At 41.0% G+C, this 17,138-nt stretch overlaps 1 protein-coding gene across 2 annotated transcripts in view; it reads right to left on the bottom strand.

Annotated features, from left to right (window-relative positions):
• Positions 1-1,740: 1,740 nt before the first annotated feature.
• e(y)3 (enhancer of yellow 3) overlaps positions 1,741-17,138 on the bottom strand; it is a 44,015-nt gene continuing 28,617 nt past the window's right edge. For both annotated transcript variants that reach the window (XM_071692085.1, XM_071692086.1), the window contains exons 9-14: positions 7,753-7,869; positions 7,176-7,321; positions 3,186-3,333; positions 2,870-3,008; positions 2,205-2,382; positions 1,741-1,998 (exon numbers count right to left, since the gene is read on the bottom strand). In XM_071692085.1, coding sequence (XP_071548186.1) covers positions 1,874-1,998; positions 2,205-2,382; positions 2,870-3,008; positions 3,186-3,333; positions 7,176-7,321; positions 7,753-7,869 — 853 coding nt within the window. In that variant the 3' untranslated portion in view covers positions 1,741-1,873. The remainder of the gene's footprint in view (positions 1,999-2,204; positions 2,383-2,869; positions 3,009-3,185; positions 3,334-7,175; positions 7,322-7,752; positions 7,870-17,138) is intronic.

Here is a 17,138-nt window from a genome sequence, read left to right as displayed (position 1 = left end):
ACCCTCCCATATAATTTGCCAGGAATACTCAACAAACTTATACCTCTGTATATATATATACATACACACACATGTACATATTCTTACTTGCTCCCTTCACCCATTCCCCTATGCCACCCCGCCACGCATGAAACAGATGAGGAATGGCCCAACCCACCCTCATACACATGTATGTACATAAACACACATATACATTTCAGCATATACATGCATATACATACACAGACATATACACATGTACATATTCATACTTGCTGCTTTCACCCATTCTCATCGCCACCCCGCCACACATGAAATAGCAACTTCTGCAGTTTCTCGCTCGAATCAGCCACTAGAGCTGTATCACTGACGAACAACAACTGACTTACTTCCCAGACCCTCTCATTCCCATTGGACTACATATCTGCCCCACTCTCCAAAACTCTGACACTTACCTCCCTAACCACCCCATCCATAAACAAATTAAACAACCATGAGGACATCACACACCCCTGCTGCACATCGACTTTCTCTGGGAACCAATCACTCTACTCTCTTCTACTCATATACATGCTTTACATCCTTGGTAAAAACTTTGCTTCTAGCAACTTGCCTCTCACACCATCTACACTTAAGACCTTCCACAAAGCATCTTTATCAACCTATCATATGCCTTCTCCAGATCCTTACATGCTACATACAAATCCATCTGTTTTTCTGAGTATTTCTCACATACATTCTTCAAAGCAAACACCTGATCCAGACATCCTCTACCACCTCTGAAATCGCACTGCTTTTCCCCAATCTGTTGCTCTGTACTTGTCTTCACTCTCTCAATCAATACCCTCCAATACAATTTCCAAGGAATACTCAACGAACTTATGCCTCTGTAGTTTGAACACTTACCTTTATCCCCTTTGCCTTTGTACAATGGCCCTATGCATGCATTCCGCCAATCCTCAGGCACTTCAACATGATCCATACATTAGATATCCTTACCAACCAATCAACAACACAGTCATTCCCCTTTTCAATAAATTCTACTGCAATACCATCCAAACCTGCCACCTTTCTGGATTTCATTTTCTGCAAAGCTTTCACTACCTCTTCTCTGTTTACCAAACCATTCTCCCCAACCAAAACACCCTACATCTGCCACTCTAAGCATGATCTTAGCATGAAACACATTCAACAAAGCTTCAAAATATTCACTCAATCACTACTTGTTATTACTTTACCACTTGCCCCTTCACTGATGTTCCCATTTGTTCTCTTTTCTTACACTCATTATTTACCCCTTTTCGAAACATCTTCTTATTCTCCCTAAAGTTTAATGATACTCTCTCTCCCCAACTCTCATTTGCCCTCTTTTTCAACCCCTGCACCTTTCTCTTGACCTCTTGCCACTTTCTTTTATCCCAGTCATTTGCACTCCTTCCTTGCAAGTATCATCCAAATGCTTCTGTTTTCTCTCTCACTAACTTTATATAGAGCATTAATGGGATGGCCTTGATTAGGGCCTCAGCTGCCAATGCCGTGTCAGCTAACACAGAAAAAACAATAACTTAACAAACAGTCCAGTTTTCCTTTAGAAACACTCCACTGAGGATAAGACTATACACTATCATGTTCCATAGGATGAATGTAGTCAGTGAACAAAATTCAGTAAACAATTCTGAATAAATGTAATGGGTATATCAATTAATAAGTATAAGATCTATGTACTTTATAGTGTTTAACTTCATCTAGAAAAACAAAGTATTTCATGTCATACTACTCTATTTACACATCAAAAATACAGTAAAGAAAATTGTTCCCAAATGAACATGCTGCATGTTTGTTAACATTTATCACTTATAAAAATGAGACTAAAGAACTTTATATAATCTGAGCATTAATAGCCTGAAGCCATCTTCTTTTTTGCTGCTGCGATGATGCGAGAGTGGTTAAGAGCAGTTGAGTTACGCATCTTAAAACAATTAATGCAGAATCGTTCATTTTCATACATTGTGGAGCAACCTGAAAGTAAAAAGCATAAATATACTTCTCAAAATAGAATAAGAAAGACTGGAATTCTTGTCAGAAACCAATTTTAAGTCCCAGCAAAACTAATTCATTCCAAGCCTCTCATTATGAAATTAATTATGATGGAAATACTCTCAAGTGTGATGTAAAAATCTTGTCACAAAATAAACAACTGAAAAAGTTCCCTTAACAATACATACTGCCTTCCCGATGAATGTACTTGGGACAGTTGGAGCATCGTACCATCCCATCTTCTGGTATACTTCTGTACACCTTTAAACATACGTAACAAAACTGTCGTCTCTTCCAGTACTTATCACAAGGGACACAGAGTGTTGTTGCATATCTCAACTGTTTGTTGTCCTTGTCCTTTTTGAACTAAAAAATGAAGAAACTTTCAGTAAGTAATGTTTACAAAAACAACTTTGGGTAATGACACAACAAAAATCAAAATAAGATCAAATGTAAGGTGGACAGAGACAATGCAAAGCATTCAGAAATCAGCATACATGAAGAAGTTTGAACATGAAATATGTTACTGTATGGTGAAAGAATGCTTTTCAGCATATGATATAAATGAATTACCTTTCATCAATGAACATGAATTATAGGTTTGTGATTAAGTACTCCATAAATGCATGATATTTCAGAAAGTCATCATCTGCCTTTATATTCTCTCTGGCATTCTGAAGCAAACTGCATGAGTTAACTAAATTATTTCATTTAAATCCAAAACACATTTAAGTATGTAAAAAGAATAATTGTGATAGAGATAGGTCTTACTTCATTTACATCCAAAACACATTTAAGTATGTAAAAAGAATAATTATGATACAGTTAGGTCTTATTTTTAATGAAATCTAACCTCATGCTGCCACTCTGCATTTTTCAAGTGCTCATTGCCAGCTGGAGTCTTGGAACCACATGAAGAACAGATGGCACATTCCTTACAATGCCAGCGACCATTAGGCACACGTCGCAGACCAACACAGTAGATGTGATACCTATTGAAAACAAAATTGAATATTTTCATCTTAAACACTCATTTAAAACAAATAATGTAAACAAGAAAGAATATTTATAAAAGAAATGTTTGTTCAATAGCAAAGTCAACCTGAATGGTACTCTTAATATGAACCTGAAAAATTTTCATATATCATTCTGAAAAATAGAAGACTCACCCTCGATCACACATATCACAGAAAATCATTTTATCTTCATCATCTGGATCATTACATGTTACACATGTCTTGCAGTCCATACACTGCCAATTATATGATTCAATCTTTGGTACCATCACCAGAGTAAGGTCAATGCATGTTGGGTGGCCTGAAAAATCAAATATTTTTTTAAAAATATTTTTGTAACCCTTACACAACTGTATTAGCAGTGTCCATATTTGTATGTGCATAAAAGAATTCCTTTATGAAAAGATAAAATGACATTTAAACAATGGAAAATACTTGGGTAATAGGCCTGGTCCTATTCTGAGTCTGAAGGAAGGGTGGTGGGGAGGGTGAGGTTGACATGCCTGACAGCTCCAAATAAGAATTATGTGGAAGACATGGGAACTGTTTATTTCTTTCTATTCAATTGGGTTTTGCAGTCTACTCATTTCATACATGCACAGCAATGGTGATGAATAATATGAATATATATAGGAACGTGCATGTGGACGAATGTGGCCTTTTTTGTCTTTTCCTGGCGCTACCTCACTGAAGTGGGGGGGCAGTGATGCTGTTTCCTGTGGGGTGTGGTGGCACTGGGAATGGACTGAAGGTAAGGAAGTATGAATATGTACATGTGTATATATGGAAAAAGGTGAGAACAAAGGACGTAAGGGGAGTGGGAGGGGAATGGAATGTATTTAGGGAAGCAGTGATGGCTTGCGCAAAAGATGCTCGTGGCATGGGAGGTGGGCAGATTAGAAAGGGAAGTGAGTGGTGGGATGAAGAAGTAAGATTATTAGTGAAAGAGAAGAGAGAGGCATTTGGATGATTTTTGCAGGGAAACAATGCAAATGACTGGGAGATGTATAAAAGAAAGAGGCAGAAGGTCAAGAGAAAGGTGCAAGAGGTGAAAAAGAGGGCATATGAGAGTTGGGGTGAGAGAGTATCATTAAATTTTAGGGAGAATAAAAAGATGTTTTGGAAGGAGGTAAATAAAGTGTGTAAGACAAGGGAACAAATGGGAACTTCAGAGAAGGGGGCTAATGGGGAGGTGATAGCAAGTAGTGGTGATGTGAGAAGGAGATGGAGTGAGTATTTTGAAGGTTTGTTGAATGTGTTTGATGATAGAGTGGCAGATATAGGGTGTTTTGGTCGAGGTGGTGTGCAAAGTGAGAGGGTTAGGGAGAATGATATGGTAAACAGAGAAGAGGTAGTAAAAGCTTTGCGGAAGATGAAAGATGAAAGCCGGCAAGGCAGCGGATTTGGATGGTACTGCAGTGGAATTTATTGAAAAAGGGGGTGTCTGTATTGTTAACTGGTTGGTAAGGTTATTTAATGTATGTATGACTCACAGTGAGGTGCCTGAGGACTGGCGGAATGCTTGCATAGTGCCATTGTACAAAGGCAAAGGGGATAAGAGTGAGTGCTCAAATTACAGAGGTAGAGGTTTGTTGAGTATTCCTGGGAAACTATATGGGAGGGTATTGATTGAGAGGGTGAAGGCATGTACAGAGCATCAGATTGGGGAAGAGTAGTGTGGTTTCAGAAGTGGTAGAGGATATGTGGATCAGGTGTTTGCTTTGAAAAATGTATGTGAGAAATACTTAGAAAAGCAAATGGATTTGTATGTAGCATTTATGGATCTGGGGAAGGCATATGATAGAGTTGATAGAGATGCTCTGTGGAAGGTATTAAGACTATATAGTGTGGAAGGTAAGTTGTTAGAAGCAGTGAAAAGTTTTTATCGAGGATGTATGGCATGTATACATGTAGGAAGAGAGGAAAGTGACTGGTTCTCAGTGAATGTTGGTTTGTGGCAGGGCTAAGTGATGTCTCCATGGTTGTTTAATTTGTTTATGGATGGGGTTGTCAGGGAGGTGAATGCAAGAGTCTTCGAAAGAGGGGCAAGTATACAGTCTGTTGAGGATGAGAGAGCTTGGGAAGTGAGTCAGTTGTTGTTCGCTGATGATACAGCGCTGGTGGCTGATTCGGGTGAGAAACTGCAGGAGCTGGTGACTGAGTTTGGTAAAGTGTGTGAAAGAAGAAAGCTGAGAGTAAATGTGAATAAGAGCAAGGTTATTAGGTACAGTAGGGTTGAGGAACAAGTCAATTGGGAGGTAAGTTTGAATGGAGAAAAACTGGAGGAAGTGAAGTGTTTTAGAAATCTGGGAGTGGATTTGGCAGCAGATGGAACCATGGAAGCAGAAGTGAATCATAGGGTGGGGGAGGGGGTGAAAGTTCTGGGAGCATTGAAAAATGTGCGGAAGTCGAGAACGCTGTCTTGGAAAGCAAAAATGGGTATGTTTGAAGTAGTGGTGCCAACAATGTTATATGGTTGCGAGGCATGGGCTATAGATAGAGTTGTGTGGAGGAGGGCGGATGTGCTGGAAATGAGATGTTTGAGGACAATATGTGGTGTCAGGTGGTTTGATCGAGTAAGTAATGAAAGGGTGAGAGAGATGTGTAATAATAAAAAGAGTGTGGTTGAGAGAGCAGAGGAGGGTGTTTTGAAATGGTTTGGTCACATGGAGAGAATGAGTGAGGAAAGATTGACAAAGACGATATGTGTGTCAGAGGTGGAGGGAACCAGGAGAAGTGGGAGACCAAACTGGAAGTGGAAAGATGAAGTGAAAAAAATTTTGAGTGATCGGGGCCTGAACATGCAGGAGGGTGAAAGGCGTGCAAGGAATAGAGTCAATTGGAACGATGTGGTATACCGGGGTTGACGTGCTGTCAATGGATTGAACCAGGGCATGTGAAGCCTCTGGGGTAAACCATGGAAAGTTTTGTGGGGCCTGGATGTGGAAAGGGAGCTGTGGTTTCAGTGCATTATACATGACAGCTAGACTGAGTGTGAATGAATGTGGCCTTTGTTGTCTTTTCCTAGTACTACTTCGCGCACATGTGGGGGGAGGGGGTTTTCATTTCATGTGTGCAAGTATGTTATCCATGAGCCAAAGTGTTTCTTTATTCATAGGAAGGGTGATAACCTCGTCAGCCGCTGATAGGTCTCTCTGCTTTTAGTTAAAGCTAGGGCAACACTAACAACTTCTGTCACTCTACCTTTCCTTCACTTTTTAGTTCCAACTGTATTATAGCTGTCTCTCATGTTGACATAGCAACTCTGTTTTGTTCCTATTTCTTCTATAACTCTACTCTGGGTGACACTAGCATTCTTTCACCCCCTGACGCCCCCTCATACTAATCCTATGCCCATTCCTGTAATCTCTTTTCAAACTGTCCAAAAAACACTTCTCTCTTTAGACAATCAAGGTTTATGGTCCTGATCGCATCATTCCCCTGTACTGAAAGATAGTGCCTCCAAACTTGCACCTGTGCTTGCTTGTATGTTCCACTTCTGTTTAAAAAACAGAACTTTTCCTTCTTGGAAGCATGCTCTGGTGTATCCCATCCCTAAGAAGGGTGACCAATCTAACCCCTCAAATTATTAGAATGTAGGTGGAGAGCCGAAGAGGGTGTGCTGAAATAGTGTGGACATCTGGAAAGAATGAGCAAGGAGAGGTTGACATAGAGGATGTACGTGTCAGAGGTGAACAGAACAAGAAGAAAGGGGAGACAAAACTGAGGTGGAAGGATGGAGTAAAAAATAGTATGTGGTCATGGCCTTGATATGTAGATTAGTGAAAGGTGTGTATGGGAAAGATTGAATTGGAACTATGAGTTATGAAGGAGGCAATGTACTGTCATTTAACCTGGTTATGGATAGAAGTCAGTATTCTGAGGCATTACAGCTAAAATCCATTCTCTAGATGTCATGTGCAATGCACCAAAACAAAAGTTCCTAATCCACAACCAAGCCATACAGACTTTTCCATGGTTTACCCAAGATGTTGCATGTGCCTTGACATGGATGGTATGTACGGTACTTTATATGTGAAGCAATACTCATATTTACTGATATTTAATAAAAGGATCAGCAAAATATATACCACAGGAATAACTTTTCATCTGAATCAACATAATCAAATTTCCTTTCCTTACTGGCTGATCGGCAGCTTCCACAAATGATGAGAGGTTCAGGTTTTCCACCCTTATTACGATTCTTGGTTCCACTGCAAACCTTACAACGTGGCACTCCTTCTCCTGGCTTCTCTTCTTTGGGATCACTAGTGGCATCTGTGACTGATCTAGATTTACAAATGAGTTACATTTCTACATGAACAATTACTATTCTATATGAAAGCTGTAATTACTGTATCATTAAAAAACGAAAAACATCAAAAAAATCAAATAATGTTTTCCAAGATCTATGAATATTCTGTGTTTATACTGTGCACTGATTTTCCTAAAGATGATGTAATATACAACAGAAAATGTGTGTATTTGAAGACCCAAACTTGCATACATAAACATGAAAGCAAAAAAATAGTAAATGTTCGTCACCAAAAATTTTAAAATTAGTTATCACACAAATGAAGTACTTTTCTCCTCTACTTGTATTATCAGATATGAATGTGAAAATAACCAAAAGATTATACATCTAACTGACTAGCACCAAAAAATATCCAAAATTACACCGGAGAAAGGAATAATGATAATAAAAAAAGGGTATACAGACCCTGAGGCTTCCTCTTCTGAATCTGAACTAGCTCCATCTGAACCTAACTGGTCCCGTATAATGGGAGCAGCTAATATAGTGCTCAAAGGCATAGTTTTCAAGGCCAATGATGAGTACCTGTGGAAAAAGAAAAAAATCAATATACTGACTAAATTTTGATCAATAAAATGTGACTTGTCCTTGCTTAATGTTTCCTGCCTTTGTGAGATAGCATCAGGAACATCGAAAACAACTGCCTCATTTGCTCACATTCACTCACAATGATCAGTAAAACGTTTATTTGCTGTTTCCTGCCTTAGCAAAGTAGCATCAGGAACATTCATGCAACTGCCTCATCTGCTCACATTCACTCACTAGCTGTCATTCATAAAGCACCATAACCAGAGCCCATCATCCACAGCCAAGCCCTACAGAGCATTTTGTGTTCTCACCTGACAGCTTCAATGCTCTGGATCAACCCACTGACAGTTTGTTGCACCGTCTCCCATGTTGTTCCAATTCAATCTACCCATTGCATGCCTCTTATGCTCCTGCATTTTCATGCCATGACATATCAAAGCCTCTTTCAATCCATCCTTCCATCTCCTCCTTGGTTTCCCTCTCCCTCTTGCTCCCTTCACTTCTAACACAATGATCCTCTTAGTATATCTTTGCTCATCTTGTAATATATGTATATGTGAAATAAATAACAACCTTATATATATTCTTTTTTTTTTTACTTTGTTGCTGTCTCCCGTGTTTGCGAGGTAGCGCAAGGAAACAGACGAAAGAAATGGCCCAACCCACTCCCATACACAATGTATATACATACACGTCCACACACGCAAATATACATACCTATACATCTCAATGTACACATATATACACACACACAGACACATACATATATACCCATGCACACAATTCACACTGTCTGCCTTTATTCATTCCCATTGCCACCTCGCCACACATGGAATACCATCCCCCTCCCCCCTCATGTGTGCGAGGTAGCACTAGGAAAAGACAACAAAGGCCCCATTCGTTCACACTCAGTCTCTCACTGTCATGCAATAATGCCCGAAACCACAGCTCCCTTTCCACATCCAGGCCCCACACAACTTTCCATGGTTTACCCCAGACGCTTCACATGCCCTGATTCAATCCACTGACAGCACGTCAACCCCGGTATACCACATCGATCCAATTCACTCTATTCCTTGCCCTCCTTTCACTCTCCTGCATCTTCAGGCCCCGGTCACACAAAATCTTTTTCACTCCATCTTTCCACCTCCAATTTGGTCTCCCACTTCTCCTCGTTCCCTCCACCTCCGACACATATATCCTCTTGGTCAATCTTTCCTCACTCATTCTCTCCATGTGCCCAAACCATTTCAAAACACCCTCTTCTGCTCTCTCAACCACGCTCTTTTTATTTCCACACATCTCTCTTACCTTTACATTACTTACTCAATCAAACCACCTCACACCACACATTGTCCTCAAACATCTCATTTCCAGCACATCCACCCTCCTGCGCACAACTCTATCCATAGCCCACGCCTCGCAACCATACAACATTGTTGGAACCACTATTCCTTCAAACATACCCATTTTAGCTTTCCGAGATAATGTTCTCGACTTCCACACATTCTTCAAGGTTCCCAGGATTTTCGCCCCCTCCCCCACCCTATGATTCACTTCCGCTTCCATGGTTCCATCTGCTGCCAGATCCACTCCCAGATGTCTAAAACACTTTACTTCCTCCAGTTTTTCTCCATTCAAACTTACCTCCCAATTGACTTGACCCTAAACCCTACTGTACCTAATAATCTTGCTCTTATTCACATTTACTCTTAACTTTCTTCTTTCACACACTTTACCAAACTCAGTCACCAGCTTCTGCAGGTTCTCACATGAATCAGCCACCAGCGCTGTATCATCAGCGAACAACAACTGACTCACTTCCCAAGCTCTCTCATCCACAACAGACTTCATACTTGCCCCTCTTTCCAAAACTCTTGCATTCACCTCCTTAACAACCCCATCCATAAACAAATTAAACAACCATGGAGACATCACACACCCCTGCCGCAAACCTACATTCACTGAGAACCAATCACTTTCCTCTCTTCCTACACGTACACATGCCTTACATCCTCGATAAAAACTTTTTACTACTTCTAACAACTTGCCTCCCACACCATATATTCTTAATACCTTCCACAGAGCATCTCTATCAATTCTATCATATGCCTTCTCCAGATCCATAAATGCTACATACAAATCCATTAGCTTTTCTAAGTATTTCTCACATACATTCTTCAAAGCAAACACCTGATCCACACATCCTCTACCACTTTTGAAACCACACTGCTCTTCCCCAATCTGATGCTCTGTACATGCCTTCACCCTCTCAATCAATACCCTCCCATATAATTTACCAGGAATACTCAACAAACTTATACCTCAGTAATTTGAGCACTCACTCTTATCCCCTTTGCCTTTGTACAATGGCACTATGCACGCATTCCGCCAATCCTCAGGCACCTCACCATGAGTCATACATACATTAAATAACCTTACCAACCAGTCAACAATACAGTCACCCCCTTTTTAATAAATTCCACTGCAATACCATCCAAACCTGCTGCCTTGCCGGCTTTCATCTTCCGCAAAGCTTTCACTACCTCTTCTCTGTTTACCAAATCATTTTCCCTAACCCTCTCACTTTGCACACCACCTCGACCAAAACACCCTATATCTGCCACTCTATCATCAAACACATTCAACAAACCTTCAAAATACTCACTCCATCTCCTTCTCACATCACCACTACTTGTTATCACCTCCCCATTTGCGCCCTTCACTGAAGTTCCCATTTGCTCCCTTGTCTTACGCACTTTATTTACCTCCTTCCAGAATATCTTTTTATTCTCCCTAAAATTTAATGATACTCTCTCACCCCAACTCTCATTTGCCCTCTTTTTCACCTCTTGCACCTTTCTCTTGACCTCCTGTCTCTTTCTTTTATACATCTCCCACTCAATTGCATTTTTTCCCTGCAAAAATCGTCCAAATGCCTCTCTCTTCTCTTTCACTAATACTCTTACTTCTTCATCCCACCACTCACTACCCTTTCTAATCAACCCACCTCCCACTCTTCTCATGCCACAAGCATCTTTTGCGCAATCCATCACTGATTCCCTAAATACATCCCATTCCTCCCCCACTCCCCTTACTTCCATTGTTCTCACCTTTTTCCATTCTGTACTCAGTCTCTCCAGGTACTTCCTCACACAAGTCTCCTTCCCAAGCTCACTTACTCTCACCACCCTCTTCACCCCAACATTCACTCTTCTTTTCTGAAAACCCATACAAATCTTCACCTTAGCCTCCACAAGATAATGATCAGACATCCCTCCAGTTGCACCTCTCAGCACATTAACATCCAAAAGTCTCTCTTTCGCACGCCTGTCAATTAACACGTAATCCAATAACGCTCTCTGGCCATCTCTCCTACTTACATACGTATACTTATTTATATCTCGCTTTTTAAACCAGGTATTCCCAATCACCAGTCCTTTTTCAGCACATAAATCTACAAGCTCTTCACTATTTCCATTTACAACACTGAACACCCCATGTATACCAATTATTCCCTCAACTGCCACATTACTCACCTTTGCATTCAAATCACCCATCACTATAACCCGGTCTCGTGCATCAAAACCACTAACACACTCATTCAGCTGCTCCCAAAACACTTGCCTCTCATGATCTTTCTTCTCATGCCCAAGTGCATATGCACCAATAATCACCCCTCTCTCTCCATCAACTTTCAGTTTTACCCATATTAATCGAGAATTTACTTTCTTACATTCTATCACATACTCCCACAACTCCTGTTTCAGGAGTATTGCTACTCCTTCCCTTGCTCTTGTCCTCTCACTAACCCCTGACTTCACTCCCCAGACATTTCCAAACCACTCTTCCCCTTTACCCTTGAGCTTCGTTTCACTCAGAGCCAAAACATCCAGGTTCCTTTCCTCAAACATACTACCTATCTCTCCTTTTTTCACATCTTGGTTACATCCACACACATTTAGGCACCCCACTCTGAGCCTTCGAGGAGGATGATCACTCCCCGCGTGACTCCTTCTTCTGTTTCCCATTTTAGAAAGTTAAAAATACAAGGAGGGGAGGATTTCTGGCCCCCCGCTCCCTTATATATATATCTGTATATATATTTTACTCATTTTATTTACTCATTACACTTAGTCAATGTCTCCCGCATCAGCGAGGTAGTGCAAGGAAACAGACGAAAGAATGGCCCAACCCACCCACATACACATAAAAGCCCACACACGCACATATACATACCTATACATTTCAAAGTATGCATACATATACATACACAGACATATACATGTATACACACGTACATATCCATACTTGCCCCCCCCCCCCTCCGCATGCGTGCAAGGTAGTGCTAGGAAAAGACGACAAAGGCCACATTCATCCACACTCAGTCTCTAGCTGTCATGTGTAATGCACCGGAACCACAGCTCCCTTTCCACATCCAGGCCCCACAAAACTTTCCATGGTTTACCCCAGACGCTTCACATGCCCTGGTTCAATCCACTGACAGCACGTCAACCCCAGTAAACCACATCGTTCCAATTCACTCTATTTATTGCATGCCTTTCACCCTCCTGTATATTCAGGCCCTGATCGCTCAAAATCTTTTTCACTCCATCCTTCCACCTCTAATTTGGTTACCCACTTCACATTCCCTCTTTGTCAATCTTTCCTCACTCATTCTCTCCATATGATCAAACCATTTCAATACACCCTCTTCTGCTCACTCAACCACACTTTTTATTACCACGCATCTCTCTTACCCTTTCATTACTTACTAGATCAAAGCACCTCACACCATATACTGCCCTCAAACATTTCATTTCCAACACATCCACCCTCCTCTGCACAACCCTATCTATAGCCCATACCTTGCAACTATATAACATTATTGGAACCACTATTCCTTCAAACAAACCCATTTTTGCTCTCCAAGATAACGTTCTCGCCTTCCACACATTCTTCAACGCTCCGAGAACCTTCACTCCTCCTCCATCCTGTGACTCACTTCCGCTTTCATGGTTCCATCCACTGCTAAATCCACTCCCAGATATCTAAAACACTTCACTTCCTCCAGTTTTTCTCCATTCAAACTTACCTTCCAATTTACTTGTCCCTCAACCCTACTGAACCTAATAACCTTGCTCTTATTCACATTTACTCTCAGCTTTCCTCTTTCTTACACTTTACCAAACTCAGTTATCAGCTTCTGCAGTTTCTCATCCGAATCAGCCACCAGCTCTGTATCATCAGCGAACAACAACTGACTCACTTTCCAAGCCCTTTCATCCACAACAGACTGCATACTTGCCCCTCTCTCCAAAACTCTTGCATTCACCTCCCTAAAAACCCCATTCATAATCAAATTAAACAAACATGAAGACATCACGCACCCTTGTTGCAAACCAACATTCACTGGGAACCAATCACTTTCTTCTCTTCCTACTCATACACATGCCTTACATCCTTGATAAAAGCTTTTCACTGCTTCTAGCAACTTACCTCCCACACCATATACTCTTAATACCTTCCACAGAGCTTCTCTATCAACTCTATCATATGCCTTATCCAGATCCGTAAATGCTACATACAAGTCCATCTGTTTTTCTAAGTATTTCTCACAAACATTCTTCAAATCAAACACCTGATCCACACATCCTCTACCACTTCTGAAACCACAATGCTCTTTCCCAATCTGATGCTTTGTACATGCCTTTACCCTCTCAATCAATACCCTCCCATATAATTTCCCAGCATTACTCATGAAACTTATACCTCTGTAATTCAAACACTCACCTTTATCCCTTTTGCCTTTGTACGATGGCACTATGCATGCATTCTGCCAATCCTCAGACACTTCACCATGAAACATACATACACTGAATATCCTTACCAACCAGTCAACAACACAGTCACCTCGCTGGCAGGCACGGGAAATGGTGAATAGTAAGAAAACAAAATATATATATATATATATATATATATATATATATATATATATATACATATTTTTTTTCATACTTTTAGCCATTTCTTGCATTTGCGAGGTAGCAGTAAGAACAGAGGACTGAGCATTTGGGGGAATATCCTAACTTAGTCCCCTCCTCTGTTCCTTCTTTAGGAAAACTAAAAACGAAAGGGGAGGATTTCCAGCCCCCACTCCCTTCCCTTTCAGTTGCCTTCTACGCCACACAGGGAATATATGGGAAGTATTCTTTCTCCCCAGGGGGTTGTCATTTCATGTGTGGTGGGGTGGCAACGGGAATGAATAAAGGCAGCAGGTATTAATTATGTACATGTGTATATATGTATATGTCTGTGTATGTATATATATGTATATGTTGAAATGTATAGGTATGTATATGTGCATGTGTGGACGTGTATGTGTATACATGTGTATGTGGGTGGGTCAGGACATTCTTTTGTCTGTTTCCTTGTGCTACCTCGCTAACGCAGGAGACAGCAACAAAGTATAATAAATAAGTAAATGAATATATACAGAAACTTTAATTTTTTGTAAGTAAAATGATAAAAATTTGTGCATCAAAATGCAATATAAAAGACAATCTTACACTGAGGTACTCAGTAAAGCAAATTTAAGTTACATCCTATCTACCTATCTATATCTTTGACACCTGTTTCATTCCGGCACTCCCTCAAAGGGGCGGATGTGGCAATAGTCTCTTCCTGACTAGTGAATTCCAGTGCTACTTCTTAGCCTTTAGTGCCTTACCATTAACAGGCCACTGGCAGAGGGTAAGTCTAGTGCAGTGTTTGCAAAGGCTCCTATCTAACCTTCCTACTAACCACTTCTACTTAATGTTCCTACCTATTACGTCTACCCACTACTTCTACCTACTACGTCTATCTACTTTTCCTATGATTTTGCCAAAAGGCAGGGCGAGCACATAGCACCACAAGAGAATCTAGAGTTATAAAGAATGAGCTGTGTGAATTGTCAAGTGTCATGTGTAAGAAGGAGATTTTGTATGTTTGTGGATAGAATGCCCGTAGTCCACGTGTCGGTGAGGCAGAAAGTCGCATCCACTTCCTAAAAATCAGATTAATCTAACAAAATAGGAAAAGCAACTTCTTTTCATGGGATATGAAGGTGCAAACACCAATTCAAAATTTCTAGTTTGGTTTCTCATGTTAATTTATAGTAACTTATAGATACAGAAATGTTTAATGTCTGGGGTAAACCATGGAAAAGTCTGTGGGCCTGGATGTGGACAAGGAGCTGTGGTTTTGGTGTAATACTCATGACAGCTCATGTATGGATGTGAGCAGATGTGGTCTTTCATTGTCTGTTTCCTGGAACTACCTCACTGATTTAGGGGAGTGTGGGGGAGAAGAAATGTATGTATAGGTTATAATTTTTCTTTCTTCTTTCATACATATGTGCTGTTTCCTGTGCAGTGGGGTGGCATCAGGAATGGATGACAACGAACAAGTGTGAATATCATATGTGTAAGTGTATGTGTATGTCCACAAACACAATCTCTCTATGTCATGTGTAACACTTGAGAACAATTAGCTCGCAAAACTCATTCTTCATAAATCTAGATTTTCCTATGGTAAGCACTATGCGCTAGCCCTGCCTTTTGGCAAAATGGTAGGAGCATTTAGGCATGAGCATTAGGTAGAAGTAGTATGTAGGAGCATTAGGCAAAAGTAGTCATTAGGAACATTAGGTAGGAGCCTCCACAAACACTGAACAAGTTGCCCTATGCCAGTAGCCTGTTAAGGGTGAGGCACTACAGGCTAAGTGGCACTGGAGGTCTCTAGTTATGGAGACTCTGTTGCTGTGGCTACCCCTCTGAAGGAGTTCCAATTGAAAGACGCATCAGATATAGACAGATAGAAGTATGTATATACATGTTTATGTATATGTAAGTGGGTGTGCATATGTGTACATATTTTATTATTATTTTTATTATACTTTGTCGCTGTCTCCCGCGTTTGCGAGGTAGCGCAAGGAAACAGACGAAAGAAATGGCCCAACCCCCCCCCATACACATGTATATACATACATCCACACATGCAAATATACATACCTACACAGCTTTCCATGGTTTACCCCAGACGCCTCACATGCCTTGATTCAATCCACTGACAGCACGTCAACCCCGGTATACCACATCGCTCCAATTCACTCTATTCCTTGCCCTCCTTTCACCCTCCTGCATATTCAGGCCCCGATCACACAAAATCTTTTTCACTCCATCTTTCCACCTCCAATTTGGTCTCCCTCTTCTCCTCGTTCCCTCCACCTCCGACACATATATCCTCTTGGTCAATCTTTCCTCACTCATTCTCTCCACGTGCCCAAACCACTTCAAAACACCCTCTTCTGCTCTCTCAACCACGCTCTTTTTATTTCCACACATCTCTCTTACCCTTACGTTACTCACTCGATCAAACCACCTCACACCACACATTGTCCTCAAACATCTCATTTCCAGCACATCCATCCTCCTGCGCACAACTCTATCCATAGCCCACGCCTCGCAACCATACAACATTGTTGGAACCACTATTCCTTCAAACATACCCATTTTTGCTTTCCGAGATAATGTTCTCGACTTCCACACATTCTTCAAGGCCCCCAGAATTTTCGCCCCCTCCCCCACCCTATGATCCACTTCCGCTTCCATGGTTCCATCCGCTGCCAGATCCACTCCCAGATATCTAAAACACTTCACTTCCTCCAGTTTTTCTCCATTCAAACTCACCTCCCAATTGACTTGACCCTCAACCCTACTGTACCTAATAACCTTGCTCTTATTCACATTTACTCTTAACTTTCTTCTTCCACACACTTTACCAAACTCAGTCACCAGCTTCTGCAGTTTCTCACATGAATCAGCCACTAGCACTGTATCATCAGCGAACAACAACTGACTCACTTCCCTAGCTATCTCATCCCCAACAGACTTCATACTTGCCCCTCTTTCCAAAACTCTTGCATTTACCTCCCTAACAACCCCATCCATAAACAAATTAAACAACAATGGAGACATCACACACCCCTGCCGCAAACCTACATTCACTGAGAACCAATCACTTTCCTCTCTTCCTACACGTACACATGCCTTACATCCTCGATAAAAACTTTTCACTGCTTCTAACAACTTGCCTCCCACACCATATATTCTTAATACCTTCCACAGAGCATCTCTATAAACTCTATCATATGCCTTCTCCAGATCCATAAATGCTACATACAAATCCATTTGCTTTTCTAAGTATTTCTCACATACATTCTT

The sequence above is a fragment of the Panulirus ornatus genome, chromosome 52 (genome assembly GCF_036320965.1).
Source record: "Panulirus ornatus isolate Po-2019 chromosome 52, ASM3632096v1, whole genome shotgun sequence".
Classification (NCBI taxonomy): domain Eukaryota; kingdom Metazoa; phylum Arthropoda; class Malacostraca; order Decapoda; family Palinuridae; genus Panulirus; species Panulirus ornatus.
Note: the sequence above shows the minus strand (reverse complement) of the source record. Positions and strands in the feature narration are given on the sequence as shown.